Consider the following 16,975-nt stretch of genomic DNA (forward strand, 5'->3'; position numbering starts at 1 on the left):
AGGCTGTGCAGCAATGGCACCTGGTGCTGAGGAATTCACTGCACATTCCTGTACCACAGACAGGGCCTCCCTGAAACACTGCTGAAGTCCCAATTTTCAGCCCAAATTTCTGGTACAACCTGATGTGAAGATCAGATTTTTGTCATCTCTTCCCGCACAAAATCCTTGGAGCTGAAACACTCCAGAGCTCCTTGACTCTGTGTGCCCCTGGTCCTCACCCTGTGCCACCATCAGAGGGATGGATGTGCCCAAAAGGGACAGCTGCCACTGCAAAGGTCTCGCATTTTTTCCATAATCAAACAATTTTCATCTGCTCTCAGGTGTCACACAGACCAACAATCAGCAATCTGGTAATTACAGTTCTGTTGTGAATACCAGGGCTAATGTAGCAAACAAGGTTTAACAATGCCCTTGATATCTCTTTCAAAAAAAAAAAAAATTAGCCTTATGTGAACAGTAACCACAGACTGGTCTTATTCTGTGCAACTGCCTTGTTTCTCAGATACATGTACAAACTTACATTTTTTGAAAAGAGGACAACTGACCTAATTTATTCTCATGTATTTGCTCCTCCACAAGCAGAATCTGATTAGCAGACTCTGAGCTAATCAGCTGAGGGAAAGCTGAGAAGGGAATGTTTCCATGGTTTATGCACTCCTGCACCACCCACCACYGTGGGTCCTGGCTGGGAGGCAGAGAAAGGTCCAGATTATCCCAACCAGACATTCCCACCTACCCAGAGACACCCTCAAGGAGGGAGCAGRAATTGCCATAGATAACAAATCCTTAATTCTCATCTAACTGAGCCAACATCTGCTGATTTTGAAGGATTCCTTTCGTATGGAAATCCCAGCAAATCACCTCCTGTGACAACTGTGCTCACTGAAGGGTTCAGCACAGAAAATACAGCCTGGACATCCCTGTCTCTGACTCTGCACAAACACAGGGCCATAAACTTGTAGAAGTCAGGTGCTTTTCCTTTTCCAAGGAAAATCACCTGAATCACCCATCTTGATGGGGAAAAAAAGGATTGCAAAGTCTGGCTGTTTCACCTCAAAGAACAGCCATCGTAGCTGAATGCCTGCAGTTGTACAGTCCTGTTTCCTCAGTAAATCCAAATTCTTATTAAGGGGTAATACATTAAAATGAATTAATTGATGAAAGTAGCCCGAGTTCATGAGTGTGGGCTCTGTATCTCACCCCACAGCTGTGCCTGCTTTAGATCTGGGTAGAGAAGTGTTCATTGCTATGCAAGCTATACATGAAATTCCAGGGGTAGTGTGTGAAGCAATTGATTTCCTTCAGAGCTGGTCTGAAACTCAGGAAAATATGTGCCAGAAAGCTTGTATAAAACATATTAGCTCCTATATCCAAACCATTGATGAGTGTGGGATTAAATTTATTTATCAATTCCACTTAAATAGTTGGTATCCCAAAACACCTATCTTTAGAAATTACCCAAGGTAGTTAACAACAAAGAGAATGGGCAATTCCCRCTGGAAAAGAAATTGAAGTAGTTCACATCAGTCTTTGTTGGGTAAATGATTTGGTGACTCTTTGGGTTGGAAAGAGCGTTTGAGAGCTCTCTGAGCAGGTTTGACACTGATCCCACACTCTGCAGGAAGAACTTCCACCAACCCCAGCCTTGGCCACGCTCCCCATTGGGAGCAAACATAATTCAGAGATTTGAAATTCTCAGCTTCCATAGTGGCCATAACAAAACCCCTTGTGTTCATCTGCACTAAAGGGAACAAGACAYGACTTCTGTATGCCCATTTTTAAAGTCTGAGAATCCATTTTCAATGTCATTATCATTTTAATTCTTCCCAGCCAAATTTCATTCTAACAGTAAGAAAATATTTAGGATGGGAAAATGATTAATTAAAGGTATACATGTTTCCCTCATGTCCTCAGCAACGTGCAGGAGGAATTGCATGTACTATTATTTTACATACATTAATGAATGCTGTGACTATAATTTTGAAACAATGAGAATTGGCATATTTCCTTCTTTATATTTTTTTTTCTTCCGGATTATTTGGTATTGCTGCAATGCTGAGCAAGGGCTGTAAATCTGTATGTGCAAAAATTACAYTAATTTTGGTCTAGGGCTGTGTTTTGCCTCCRTCCTACATCCCATTCCTGCAGRATCCCAGTGCCTCACMAAGCAAAGTCCAACAGRTCACCCAGGATGGGATTAGGTGGCCTAAATGCAAGGGCCACTTGTCAGGAAGGACCAAGCCTGAGTACACAGGGCTCAGCCTGCATTAAATTATTATTATTATATTTAAGCCAACTGCTAAAGTAACTGGCAAGTTTACAACACTTATGTAATAAAACATGCTGCTAATATTGTTATTATATCAATATTCAACAGAAATCTTGACAGCTAAGGAGAAAATATGGATAAAGACACACATTAAGCAATTTAAAAGATGAAAATATGACTGTTTCAACCTGGTATTGACTTCTGAGTACATTTTTATCACTCTTTTGCCAAAGCAGTAATCACTTATAGTCAGTGTTTTGCATTGCTTTTTTCTTTTTTTCATCCTCCTATGTAAACTGTATCTCTTTCTTAAAACAAAAGAGTCGTGAAGAAATCCTAATGTGAGAACTGTGACCAAAGTTAATCCTTGCTCCTTAAAAAGAATGTTCTACATTTATATTATGATAATACTTAAAGCTTTTAGTGTGATATTAACATTGAAATGTTATTTCAGAATTAGCGATGCTTATATTCTTGTTAAAATAAGAAACACTTGTTTTTCTTGTACAGGATATTGAAATTCCACTTAAACAAACGAGTGCAATGTAAACACAAAATAAAATGTGAAAAGCATTCTTCCAAATCTTCTGTAAAAGAAAATAAACTGTACAAAATTAAACTGCACAATTTTCATTTTTGCACCCTCCTAAATACACTTGACATATGTAAGCAAAAACATGGAAGAAAATATTTCCAAAGGGGAAAGAACACATGCTCAGATATTATCTGGGAAAAAAATGCATTGAAATTCCTCTGTGATGAAGAGACTTTTTTTTTTTTTTTCTCCTCAGGGTGACCTCTACCTTCAGAATATGATGGTTTTATTATGATTAATAAATTTCATTTCCACAGAGGAAAGGAACAGTGTCAGCTTAAACTTCAAGCAAGTGGGTTTCTTTTTAAATGCTAATTTTTAAACACGCCCTTGCATGACACCAAATTTAGAAGCTCAGAAGGTTAGCAGAATAGATTCTGATTTCCAGGCTGAAAATAGCGAGAAGGATTTAAACTATTTTGTCACACTGCAAATCAGTGTGAGCTGCCCCAGCCACACACACACTGCTTCATTTACTCACTGCTCTGCCAGCGTGCTCGCTCCTCCTTGGAATCAGTGGCATTTAAATGCCTGTGATAATTTACACTGCAAATCATCATTCTAGGTAAACACCTGACTAAAAATTAGCTCGTGCCAATGGTAAAGTTTTGAATAAATTAATAGTAAATGAGATTTTCTGTGTGTTTTACGGAATGATGGAACAATGTATCCAAACCAATATGCACAAATTCTTGTCTAAGAACACGTCTGATGAACGATTTTGATGCATCATTAATTAGAAMAAGGTATGTTTCTCTATTTTCCACTGTATCTGGGACAAGAATGTGGGACATAATGGGAAAAAATGTGTTAGCTAGCATTTTATTATCGCACTGAAACTGATTCTTAAACAGCTGGACTATCAACTTACAGGGAAATAACTGAGAAAAAAAAACAACAGTGTAGACATGTTCATTTCTGTAAATATTACCACAAACTATCCACCAATACATGGTGTGTTCTTCTTTACTTATGCCATGCCTCAATCTCTTCAATCATTTTCAGCAGAGTGGTTAAAAATGCTGAAATACTACATAAAACGCCAATTTGTTGTTCACTGATCAAAGAAAGAAACAAACAAAAAAAAAAAAACAAAAACAAAAAAGGGCAACTGTGGGCTTTATTTTGTTAGGGCCTTTGAAAGGGAGTTTCTCTCTCTAAGTTATCAATAGTAGGCCTTGCTGAAGTCACTAAAAATCGGGGAGTTCTGTGCCCCTCTTATCATAATTGCCATTTCAGGATTTTTAATTCTTCATTACTGTKGCTGTATTTCCATGCACATCTGGGACAGGCAGTGGAGCTCCGATACTGGAGACATTTAGAAGCTCCTAAACAAYATCTAAACCACAGGGTTTAATAACAGAATTAATAAGGAAAAATCAGCACATAAAATATGAATCAAGTTAACACATTTTCCTCAAGTGGTTTGAGAACTAGAGAAGGAGAATTTTAAAGAATTGGATGCACACATTTTACTTATCATGAYCAAGTTCCCCCCCTCCCCCAATTTTTTCAAGTCTATATATCACTGGAGGACTACAGAAAATTATGAACCTGTTTAAGAACTATAAACAGAAAAGTTAAAAATTGGGCACTACTGCAGATAAATCTAACTCTGAGCTCAGCCATATTAGAAGCAAAGCTTATGTACCACTGGAAAACTCATYCTTCTAACTTTCCCCAAAGATTATCCACTCTTTACCAGCTTTGATTGTAATTGAGCAATGAAGTAATGAAATTGTTTCTGTAGGGAATACAAGGAAAGCAAGGGTTACCTGGCTTTAAACACATAGAWACATAAATGATTCCTGTAACTAACTCTGTGCTCTTCCTCTGGTCACAGAACTGTGATGATTCCAACAGAGATGTCATGAGCTTAAAATTCATCCCATTGCAGTAGGATGATGTCTGCTTGATGGCAAAAATGTGCAACCAACTAATTAACTTCATTTTAGATATTAAGACCAGGCGACTTTGGSCATTTCAGTCACCTGCATGACCAAMAAGTCTCTCTTTACCTCAGAAGGCAATGGACAAAGATGCCTCTGAWGTTTTTACTTAAGATCAAGGAAATTGGAATCTGCTGATAAAAAGGGCATTCTCCTTGATTGGCAAGGCTGAAAATGATAAAATTCTCTGAGTTTTGAATGSATCCTATCAAACACTGAGGTCCCTGTACAAGGGAGGACCATAATATACTTTATYCAGAGCATCTTCCTCTTCCATGACCTGCAATGTGCTACAGGTTTGTGATGTGGAGCAGAGAAAGAATTGGGAAGAGACAGGCAGCACAATAAAGAGGGAAACTTCAAGGTGTGCTGCAGGGCTGAACTCCTGCATGCCTGGAGAGCCATCAGGGATTCCCAATTTCTGTAGCACTGACACATCCCTAGGCTTTCACAGAGATCAGAAACTTGACCAGGGCCTACCATAGGCAGAGGGCAATAATGAAAGGTTTCCACGAAAGGATCTTCATAGATATGTCATTGATTAAATATTAAAAGCACTGTTTACTTTTTCCTGCAAGCTGGCGAAAGTTGAGAAACCTATGCAGAATTTTCTGTATGTGGAGATGCCTCTCCAGTTCTTGGCTGTTTACTTATRTATGCCACATCTCAATTTGGCCAGTTAATTTTCTTGCTAATTGACAGGCATGTTTTTGCAGAAGTTTCACTGATGCTCAGATGCTGTTTTAATTTTGCTTCTCTTTGCCAGCCTGTATCTTCTTTTAAAATTTGTGAGATGTTTGCAGCCAGCCAACGCTGAGCTGCCACCTTCTTAAACATTTAAATAGACATGATTGATACTGGTTAATTTGCAGAAATGTAGAAGTGTCACAAACAGCAGCACTGGTGACTTTTCCCTTAGCTGATGCTGAGTAAGTGCTGTGGAGCAATCCCAGGCACAGATCTTGCCTTAAAAGCTCTCCCTCAGTTTCAGTCTTGCTGTCTGGATTTGTGTAAAGGGTGGGAATTGAAGCTGATGCCTAGYCAAAAATCTAACAGAATTCTGTGCTACCACTACTGCTTTTCTGTGAAGCTTCTACCAAGAAACTTAGATTTCATATAAACTTCCTTAAAAAAAGCCACTGGGGAAACTGAGGTTGCCATCAGGGAACACCCAAACTCAGCTCCATTTCAGTACAAAGCATTTCCCTGTTACTATTTCTGTTATATTTAGGGGCAATAAGGCTTGAAGAAATTCTTATCTAGTTCAATAACACATATACTGGATTATAAAAAAAAAAAAGTTGTTTTTTACATTTTCAAGCAGTCTTGTGCTCATGTATAAAGTTCTGCAGCCTGCAACCACAGCATTGTTTTATGTTTATTTGCAATATGATAATGGCAGGATATCAAAACTGAATCCATGTTCATTTAAGGGACTTGTATACAGGCATCCACACATGCACACACACAAACACATCTTTCACGTGCACTGTTTTCAGTCTATCAGAGAAAAAACAATCTAATTGCTTCRTTAAAAAACCAGCACAGGAGATGCACGCGTGCTGACACGCACTTGTTGAGGACAAACACAGATTATTCACTCTTTCTGTTATCAAAGGAGCTTCACATTGCAAATCCTCCATTTACAAATCACAGAACCTCAGCTTTCCTTAATCTTGTCATGTTGTCACATTTGAGCAGCCATGCGAACTGACCTAGAACCGCGAGCACCGGGCAGGCAAGCTGTCACACAGATAATGACAGAGATGCCAGCCAGGGCTGCCAGGGCTTCCACTGGCTGAGGAAAAGGAATTAATCAAACCTCATGAAAGGAGAACAGAGGGTAATCAAAGTGTTTACTGATTTTTATCAACCRAGCCAGTAGCTGAACGTCTTCACCACACAACCACCCAGAGCAGTAAAAGCGGTAACRAATGGAATTCCATATAAGCAACTATTTATAGCGGCAGTAAACRCAAGTTTAAACTGCCAACATAAAGGACACTTGAATTTATAGAAGAAGCTTAATTTTGTGCATTAGTGCAACATTTCCTAGTCTTTCCAGAGCAAAAACTTCAGTGTCTGCCATTTTTCACAGGGAGCAGCAGTACAGCCTTGAATAAATACCGGCACAAAGACCATACAGATGCTCCTTCGTCTTCATTTTTTATTTGATTAGCGGGAGAGCAGAACATCATCATAAAAGCATCTCACAGAAAATGGTTATTTTCCCAAATTGCTCCGTGAAATGAAGTCAAACCCATTGGCAGCAAYAGTAAAAGGGAAGAACCTCTCTCAGCTGAGCATATGTCTTCAGACAGTAACTCTAAGGGGCTGAAGGAAATACCTCTGAAGCTGCATTCTTCCCAAGCAGTTTGCATTATACTCCTTCAAACTCCTTTGCAAGGGTATGATCTGATCAATATCTCCTCCCAGACACGTGAATAGGTCAATGAGATGSATGCCAGTACACATGGCAACGTTTTGAGCAGCTACAATTATTTATGTACCCTGGCAGAGGTAGGTTTGCCACAACAGGCGCTGCAGCCATTCGAAGCACTCCATCAAATGTTAATTTGTTTTAAATAAGTATCTCCATATTTGCTATTGTTCAGCGAATTAAATTTGTGGCAGTGTTAGTGCTGACAGGTTAATGATAGTATACAGGAAAATTGCAGTGACTGGAGCAATTGCATTTGTTAAAAATGGCCAATATTCTCTTCAAACATTTCAATAGCACAAACCCCTCTGTTTGCTTATTGCAGCTGCCTGCTTTTATTCAACATCTTTCCCAGAGTTATGAAGTTAAACCTTTCAAAATGTTTAATCTGTTTTGGAGACCRTATCTTTCTCCAAATGGAGGTCAATAACTTAATTTAAGACTGTCAACTCCTAAAGCTTTATAAAGCATTTCTTTTGCCTGCATGCAGACACACACACAGAGAATCCTTCCTCYTGGGACTGATTCTGCTCAAAAATGTAAATAAATACAGTCACAATTGGACAGATGTTATATCCACTTCCACCATACTTCATTCCAAATTCAGCTTTAAATATATATCCTTGCCTCTCTCTCTGTTGTTTCAAAATCATAAACTGCAAATATATCTGGGAGAAAAATAATACCAAGCATGCATCTGCACTCGATTTTTTTATTTCTACATAAAGGTTCGATAAGAGTTAAAAACTGAGAGAAAGGAGAGAGTAATATAAATATAAAACAATAACCCTGTCCCATTTTTACACGAAAAATATAAAATGTCATTTGCAGGTATGTCTGAGAATTCACTTGGAAAAGACACTAAAAATGCTTTTTCTTTACAAACTATGAATTTTGATGTTACAAAACCTAAAGGGGGAAAAAAAAAAACCAAAACAGATTGAGCACTGATTTGAAAAAAAATCTCTAAGAATGCTAAAGCTGCAAAATGGGAAATGGTTTGCAACCAACAAGTAAATAAACCATGGGTTTATTCTGGGTCTCATTCTGATAGGGCAAGATGCCCATTGCCCCCATCAGACACGAACCTCAGGATTAATTCTCCCCTAGTGGAACTATTGTCAGGAATTTGCAGGGGAAGGCCTTTGGAGATCYTTGTTAAAATTCCATCACCAAACCAACAGGAGGTTTCTGATGGTTTCCCTGCCTCTGTTYTAGTTCAGATCTGTTTGCAAACCCTTTAATCATGCCTGCCAGAGAAGATCTATCCCAGAAGTGCAGAACTTCTCTGCTGAACAGTAATTATTTTTAGTCTCAGAATGCAYTGGGTGCAATCAAGAGTGAAATGCTTTTAAATTTCCCATGGAAGGATCCCTCTGTCAGATATCTGAGGAGGTTTTCCTTCTGTAATGTGCATTCAAGAACAGACACAGACACAAAAATAGAAATGTGTATATGGACACAAATTGCTCATTAACACATTTCCCTACTCAAATTGCTTTATTCCCAAATCAAAAGGGGTATCAGGTATCATGTGGCTGAGGGCTAAGTATCCTCTGGCAGGAATGATAAAGTATGGAGAAGAAAAGAGGGAATATTACCAGCAGAACCACCCAACACCTCCCATTTCCATTTGATGACCAAGYTCCAACCAAAGCTTTCCGTGTTATAATTACGATTTGCAATCCACAGACACRCCCATTCTTTACAGGGAAACAATACAAACATACATATACTCACATTTCAAACATTGAGCATGTTACGAGTATCTTCCCTCGATACCAACTTTACAAACACGGTAGAATTACTGTCATTGACTTTAGGAGCACTAAAAAGAGCACTATAAAACCATACTGCAGGTGTTCTGCATGCATCTGAAAAACCACAGGAAGGTTAGCTTTGGTTCTGAAAGTATCTCTACGTTTGCTCCAGGTATTAAAACGTAAAACAGYAGATAATAAATTAGTTGGAAGTCAACTTACGAATTCAAAAGACCAAATTTCAGCTTTTGGCAACTTGAATCACAGGAATATGGGCCAGAGAATTACTTTTTCATGAAGCCAAAAGTCCTTTAAATTCTATTAGTGTAACTTAGGTTTATAAGAAACAGCAGTTACAAGCTTTCATCAACTTTCTCCTTTATAGCTTAGTGCAAAAAAAAAAAACCAAAAAAAAATAAAAAAAAAACCAAACAAACCTTATTGTTGAATCAATTCAACAGAGGTAATCAACTGGTAAACTGAAAAGTTTTAATAAATACACACAGAGGTCCATTTCCTTTCAGGTAAACTTCACTGAATGTACTGATAAATGAAAGTGTTATATTTTTGACTGGATTACTAAAGAAGGGATATATGGAATATGCACACTAAAGTCTTGGGCACTTAAATTGTGCCTGAATTGAGGGGGAGAAATGTCTTTATTAGATCAATCATTATTGCTTAGAAGGGTTCACTTTGTAAAACAGGCCCCACAGACCCCACATCTAACTGAAGAATTCCAAGTTTAAGAACTGCTAAAATAAACATCTTTATTCTTATTTAGCAAGGCTTAGATTTCCAAATTAGTAGCCTCCCTACTACAGCTTACTTCAATGAAGAGCTGAGCAGGAAGATCAAGTGAMATAACAAAAGCCAAAATTCAAGTTGAGTGATACCAACAATGTGACAAATGTTGGCTTCTCAAAATGTATTTTCTTCATAACTTATAGGACTTGGAAAAATCTACATTAAATCAGGTTTAACTACAGAATAACTTTTCAGATTACCACCAAAAATGCTACAGATAGCACAGAGATTACGATAATTTTAGCATATTTTGGGGTTAGCTATGATCACCTTTTCCATAAATAAATGCTCTTTATTTGTTTCTATGTAGATCATCATGGCATAAACAGAAATCTCATCATCTTTCATTCATTTCTGCTAATACAAAACTCTATCAGCAAACACTTCTTAATCCCAACATTTGATTTCACACTATATACCCTTTCACCCTTTTATATGAGAAGCATCTACAAACTTGATTTTTTGCTCAAAATTATTGGCAGAATTAGTCCCGGCACCATTACTATTTATTTTGCCTTTTGATTTCTTATGTAACAACATAACACCATCCTTACCTGAATTAAGACTAAGCTTGGTCAAACTCTATTGCTTAAAAGAGAGAAAACCTCTTGACATATTCAATAGATTTATAAAACACCATTACCTTTTGTAAACATTGTTCATTCTTCTGTACCCGTGGCTTACAACATGATAGGATAGCGAGACTTTTTAGGATATAGTTTTTAGGATAACGAGACTTTTTAGGATATGGAGACTTTTTACTTACTAGAGAGCGATCCTCTGAAGACACAGACCCTCTCTCCCACTATCTCATCCATAGGATAGACTTTGTGAGTGCTTTAGGGTCTGCAACACCCTTGTGGGCATCATTTGCCCCCAATGAGTTGGGAAGAAAAGGGTTACATCTATAGCACTTACAATGTCCTACACAAAGCTAAACCTCGGCTCTTCTCTCAGCTCTGCTTGCTTTGGCTTTTCAGAGTCACAGTCCTGATTGCCCTGCACGGCAAGCTCACATCACAAGGTTTAACACATCCTTACATGCTAGGCCACAYGATATTTAAACTGGAAATAAAACACCAACGTCAGCAACATAACCTAATGGCTTTTATATGGCAGAACCTATAGGCTGAAGCTGTAAATTCATTAAACTGTTTCCAAAGATTTATACTACGGACTTTTCCTGCGCTTTTGTCTTACGATTAAATGCAGCATGTGAAAAAGGATATTGAGACCTGGATGGATGCATCAAGAAGTATCAATGATTGTTACCTGCAGAGGTGTTACAAGAAATTTCATCTGCTGCAACGAAGACGAATTGATTTCTGCAAGAGAAGATAAAATTCACAATACTGCTTGCTGACTGGGAAATGTGCTAGCTGCCAATTGACTTGATGTTTACAGATGGGGTAGGGGAAGGGTGCTTAATTTTAATGAATGTAGCAAGAAAAAGTGTTCAGTACTATAGAGTTTATAAGGATCATGAGGTAGACATGCTGGGATCTTTTAAATGAAATAATGGTGACATTTRGATATGGACTATGTACAAACTCTTGCATTGGAAGCTTCATGTTTAGTGTTACAGATATGTCAATATATTTATGAAGGCTAAYAAAAATAAAACAATATATTGATATAGCTATTAAAGGGCACTACTGCAAAATATGTAAAAAGCGCTTTTGAAAAAAAAATTAAATTGCAATTTGCTTTGTGCATCTGAAAGGAGGATACTGAAATTAAAATATTTTGCTTTTTCTATGTCTAATATGACTGCAATTAGAAAACTAATTTTCTGTTATTTATTAAAAAAAAATGACGTATATTCTCATATACTGTCATCCAAATACATAGAAAAGTCTTTTTCAGAATCTTAGAAGCATAAACTACAGATACAGAATAATTTAATATAAGCCTTCTCTTGCAAAATTCTTTTTTTAAACCAGGTAACATAAATAGAGAAACGTTAAATGCACTACCATTTCGAAATGCAGAAAATTTCACTACGGCACAAATCYTGATTTGTCCTGTCTGAAGTCTAAGCAAACAGGATCCGGGTTAGTGGAATCCRCGTTTAAGGACTAGCATCAAATGATCCCTTTAGATGCATGTGCACAGCTTGGTCAGAGTATTTCTGGGTTGTGCAGGGTGAAGGGGGAACACTTGGGGTGTGGTTCCCTCCCAGCTCCTCCAGCCTGCACTGCCAGGCACAGCACAAACCCTGACCCTCGAGGGTTTGCAGAGCCTTAATGCCAGAGTCTGACAAACAGGAGCCAGAGSGATCCAGCTCTGCCTGGAAAAACAGCTCTGCAAGCATTAAGGACTCTGAGGATCCTGCTGAAAACCACGCAGGAGCCAACGTCCCTTAGGGGCATCAGCACCTTAAACCCTAAGAGAACAAAATCTTTTTCTATTACTTTACCTCTGATGTATCAAGAGATTTGAAATCCCTGTTTGGAAATGTGTGAACCTTGCTACTTAGAGATTCACATTCTAGGGGAAAAAAAACCAAAAATCCAAACCAAAACAATTAATCTGTAATGTAGGGACAGGATTGCCTAAGTCTAAAAGCAGGATCTGATCCTTCCCTCTGCCCTGGCAGAAATACTGGCACTGCCGTCAGGATGAATTTACTGACTAAACTATACATTCTTTCATTTTCAACTGATGTTCAATAAATTTAGTGATGAAACTGTACATTCTCTCATTTTCAACTGATGTTCAGTTGGTAGTTTTGCTCTTTATTTTCCAGAGCTAGTGAGAGTTACCTAACAAGTAATGCTAAAGATATGATTTAAGAAAACCGAAGAGAGATAAATTGCACACTATAAATACAGAGCGAATCTGTATTTCATAGGTAGCATAATTTGTCACTGTATTTACTGCTGCCACCTCTGTGATAATTACACAGAAAGGAAAAGTTAGATGCTTGCTAAAAGGGACTGAGCCACTAGCAATACAGACTTACTGTTTTACAGAAAATCCTCCTGACTCTTTTCTGTGAAGCTGTTAAATTACCCTCTCATTTAAATGATCACTTTTCCTTAAAAACTGCCTCTAAAGTGGTTCCTGAGAAACTCCTGTTTATCTCAGCTCGGAACAGTGGAACATTTAGGCACAGATTCTCCATCTTCAAATGTTAAAGTAGAGAATTATGTGCCTGGGCAATATGATGAGTCAGTACCTCCAGAAAGACCCCAGAACACTGACTGCAGTTTGTCCTTTGGAATGACAAATGTTACTGAAACTGTTCTGAAATCTTACTCTTTTTTTATAACCAACTTTTTACTAATTACTGTGAGAAGACTAATTAAAAAAAACAAAACCAAAAAAACAATAAGAAGCCAAAGTGATACCTATCAAAAAAAAAAACAAACCCATCTACTACAAACATCCCTTGTCATACTGTCATACTGCTTCAGAAGAAGATGCTATTTTGTTTTTGTAAAATTAATTTCACAGCTCCACAATTAAGTTTTAAAAGTAGAAAGTTACATACTGGTCAGAATAGTTGCTGTGAGAATGAAAAGGGTGGAGGCTGGAGTTCAATAAGCCAGTTCACTATTTTCATAAGTGATTGGGTGCTATTTGTAACATTTACAAAAAATTCTTAAGCACTTTGATAGTTTAATGTTCTTGTAGTAGCAGTTTCTTTTATTTAGGTAAATTCCATATTATTTTTTATATAGACCTAGAGGGAAAACTGCCTGTCGGAGGCATCACAGCCATCACCTGATGCCTAAAACAAGTGTTAGTCCTTAGTGGGGCCAACCCCAGAGCCTGCAAAAGGAATCCTTTGGGGCTGAGCTGGCTCTGGGATGCAGCAGATCCCTTCTGTCCTAAATCAGAGGTGCCAAAGGACAGCTGCCCTCGCTCAGCCCTCTGCAGATGGGGAGCGTTCCCTTTAAAGATCAATTCTCTGCCCTGACTATCGAGCACACAAGGATTAAAAACCACCCAAGGAAGAAATGGTGGAAATTCATGGTGTGTTTTAGGCTGGTTTAGTGCTCCTCATCACTGCTACACTATTAATGATTCAAAAAGGTACAGGAATTGTAAGCGGACCTGACTTTATTATACAATAAGCCCTGCTCAATTAAGATACAGAATCACTTCCATAATTTAATTTGTGTATTAACAGTGAAAGTRTAGAACTAAATTTTTACTCTTCACTGGTTAATACTTCAGATGTGAAAGAACAAGGATTTAAAAACCTTTTTTTTTAAATAAAATTTTAAAAGTTGTTACTGGCTGTAAGGCAGATAGAAAAAATTTGAAAGGATTACATGACAAATACATTGATCTGAATGTACAGTTGGATATATTCAGCCTGCCAGATCCTCACACCCTGGGCTGAGTGCAATCCTTTTAAGTGCAGGAGTGGCACCCTTTGGCAGTCTGAGCTCTCTGATGTCTCCCAGACAGTGTGGGTCAGGAARATGTGCTGCTGGGACTCCAAATGGCTGTGTTCCATCCCAGCAGCTCCTTCCCAAGGGCAAACACTCTGCATTCTACTGCTTCTCTCCAGCCTATATATCAACTTTTATCTCTTCCAGCAAATTGAAAACTAACACGCTTTTTACCAGTATGATAATAAAGATGGTTTTAAATTTTGAGAAAAAAAAAAAACAAAACCATTTAAAAATTTGATATATATGCTGAATTCGAACAAGAACAGAAGGGGAGGACAACAGAAGCTCTGTTAAGTGATTTAGATGCTCTTTCTTCCTTTGGGGCAGTTATTGAACCTGCATTACACCATCTTCAAAGGTTTGAATATGTTCTAATTTCCTCTGCTCCATTCCCTGTAGTCCCTTTGGCAGTAACAAATGTGTGCCTCTGAGGCCCCAATCTGACAGAAACCTCTCTCTTTTGGCACCTGCTCTTTCTACCCAGCAGACCTTTTGCATATCCAATACATTACGTGCTTTCTTTCTCTCCCCTTGATACGGTTTGGTGAAAACATGCCCTACTATAGGATGGAGATTTGATATCTTTGGGGGGTTGAAGTTCTTTAATCACTGGAGCCTGAGCTTTGTCCTTGCTATGGCTGTTTGATACACACAACTACTTYAGTGAGGAAGTGCCTGACCCATATTGATTTGCCTGCTTTATTACTGGAAAATTCAGAACCTGGAAGACAGGAAGATATTCAGAGAATGGGTCTCAGACACTCTTTTTTTTTTTTTTATGAATTGGGGGACCTAACTCTCACAAAGCACAATTCCATCCCAAACTCAGAATAAAYTGCTACCCTGAGTGCTCCCTCTGAAAGTTTCTATGGAGTCATCCCACCCCAGGAAAGGACGAGCTCCTCTGTGCCTGCTCTGCTCCCTTTTCCTTGAAAAGCACCAACCTCCCACCACCTTTCCCTCCTGCAATCGCTGCCTCTGCTGCTCTTCAGGTGTTCAGAACTCCCAGGTGCCTGGGAAGTTTATAAACTTAGATAATTATGGGTGGGCACAGGGGGAAAATGTGTGTTCTGTGTCCTCTCCCCTCCTAAAACCGTGGGTGACATCGGAATTTTCACCACTGCTGCACACAGCACACAATTAAGAACACACACCTGACTTCCCCATCACTCCCAGAAGTTTGCWATCCCAAGAAATTAGAAGTTTTCTTGGCAGCACAGAGCTTCCAAGCCATACTAGAAGTCAAGTGGCATTTTAAAAATCAGGGCTTCCCTAGAAATAATTGCACTAGGTCTAGGAAATCCAAAACTTGAAAGAAATTATAATGCACTAACATAMGGTGATTATACTTCACAGGCCTGATTTCCTGGGCTTTGATGACAAACTTCACAAAACAAGACAGAAATAATTTTGCTCAAAAGAAAGGTGCAGATCCCAGCCCAAAAACAGAGCAACTGCTGAAAAGAGTGCAGAGCYCCTGAACATCCCAAATTAAGTCGAAGGCAAACACAAAATTGAACAGAAGTTACAGTGGGGAGATTTAAACTGTATTTAATCAGTTGACTTTTTCTGGCAAGACCACCATGGGATTTACAACCACAGCCAGTATTTAGAAGTCAGAGATCAGAATCTCAGCTGGTAAAGTGGATGCAGCTTTAGCAAAAGCACTGAGTTTCCTTCCTGGGGCTGCTCCAAATTGTATTCCCTGAGGATCTGGTACTAACTACCGAGTGTAGTGATGATTTTTCCCAGCAGAGTTACAGTGGTACTTCTATACATTTTTCCATTATATTATTAAAGGTATGATATATTTCCTGCATGCTCTAAATGTTAAATCTTTGYTGCTCTTGTGAGGACTCTGATGCTGAGAGTTTTTTCACTGTGAATTTTAATATTGCTGACTGCTGGCTCCTTGAATAGTTTCRGCAATACTCGAGGATGGACAAAGTTTCCCTTTCAAATCATTTTAYTAAGTCCTTCCCAACTCCCTCCTGCTGGTGTCCTAAATTTAAATATCAAGGCTATCAAAGGACTTAAACTTTTTAATATTAGCATAATAACTATAATTAGGAGGTTGATTTTGCTATTATGCTTTATATTCCCATTACTGTAAGATCAAAGTACATTACCATACCCCTAGCATTTGAATCACAACACAGACAACTAAACAACTTCGCAGCAATACCTATAAGATATATTAAATGAAATAGGAATAAAGCTATAAATAATTCATGTGGTATCAAGCTTCAACAACACTAAGTAACTTGTTTGACCTGATGTGCATTAGGAAGGTATATTTTACTTTTAGAGTMATTTCTTCAATGTCAGGTTCCTTTTCTTCAGAATTGATTGTTCAACCTAAACAACGCTGATGCCAAGACAGAGAGGAAGGTATTTTGCTTTCACTGAGCAGCTCTGCTGTCCTCATCACAAGATAACGTGATAACCTCCACCATTCCTGACCATTTCTAGCCTGAAATTTTGAGGCAGGCCTTGGAAGCAGATAGAGAAATCCTGATTCAGCACTGGACATTTCCGTGTGCTTGGGCCAATGACAAGATGCCTGTACCAAAACTCTGACTGCCAAAGACAGCAGGAGAGGGCAAAGAAATGAAATCTCTCATTAAATTTTCACCCTGCCACCAGTCACACAACTTCCTGAACAGGAATAATTTGTTTTAACGCCAAAAAGTACTCGTGCAATTGCAAAAAGAATTCCTTCAAGAAAAGAAAAGAAAATAGCCCT

The 16,975-nt window shown here is 38.4% G+C and overlaps 1 protein-coding gene across 5 annotated transcripts in view; it reads right to left on the reverse strand.

Moving 5' to 3' along the window:
• RBFOX1 (RNA binding fox-1 homolog 1) overlaps window positions 1–16,975 on the reverse strand; it is a 504,918-nt gene that overhangs the window by 2,547 nt on the left and 485,396 nt on the right. For 2 of the 5 annotated variants that reach the window (XM_057376931.1, XM_057376933.1), the window contains exon 12: window positions 11,093–11,145. The exons of the other annotated variants lie outside the window; for them this stretch is intronic. In XM_057376931.1, the coding sequence (XP_057232914.1) occupies window positions 11,093–11,145 (53 nt within the window). The remainder of the gene's footprint in view (window positions 1–11,092; window positions 11,146–16,975) is intronic. 5 annotated transcript variants of the gene reach the window in all.

This window comes from Malurus melanocephalus, unplaced genomic scaffold (genome assembly GCF_030028575.1).
Source record: "Malurus melanocephalus ecotype Western Australia unplaced genomic scaffold, MMel_1.1 scaffold_295, whole genome shotgun sequence".
NCBI classification, from domain to species: Eukaryota; Metazoa; Chordata; class Aves; order Passeriformes; family Maluridae; genus Malurus; species Malurus melanocephalus.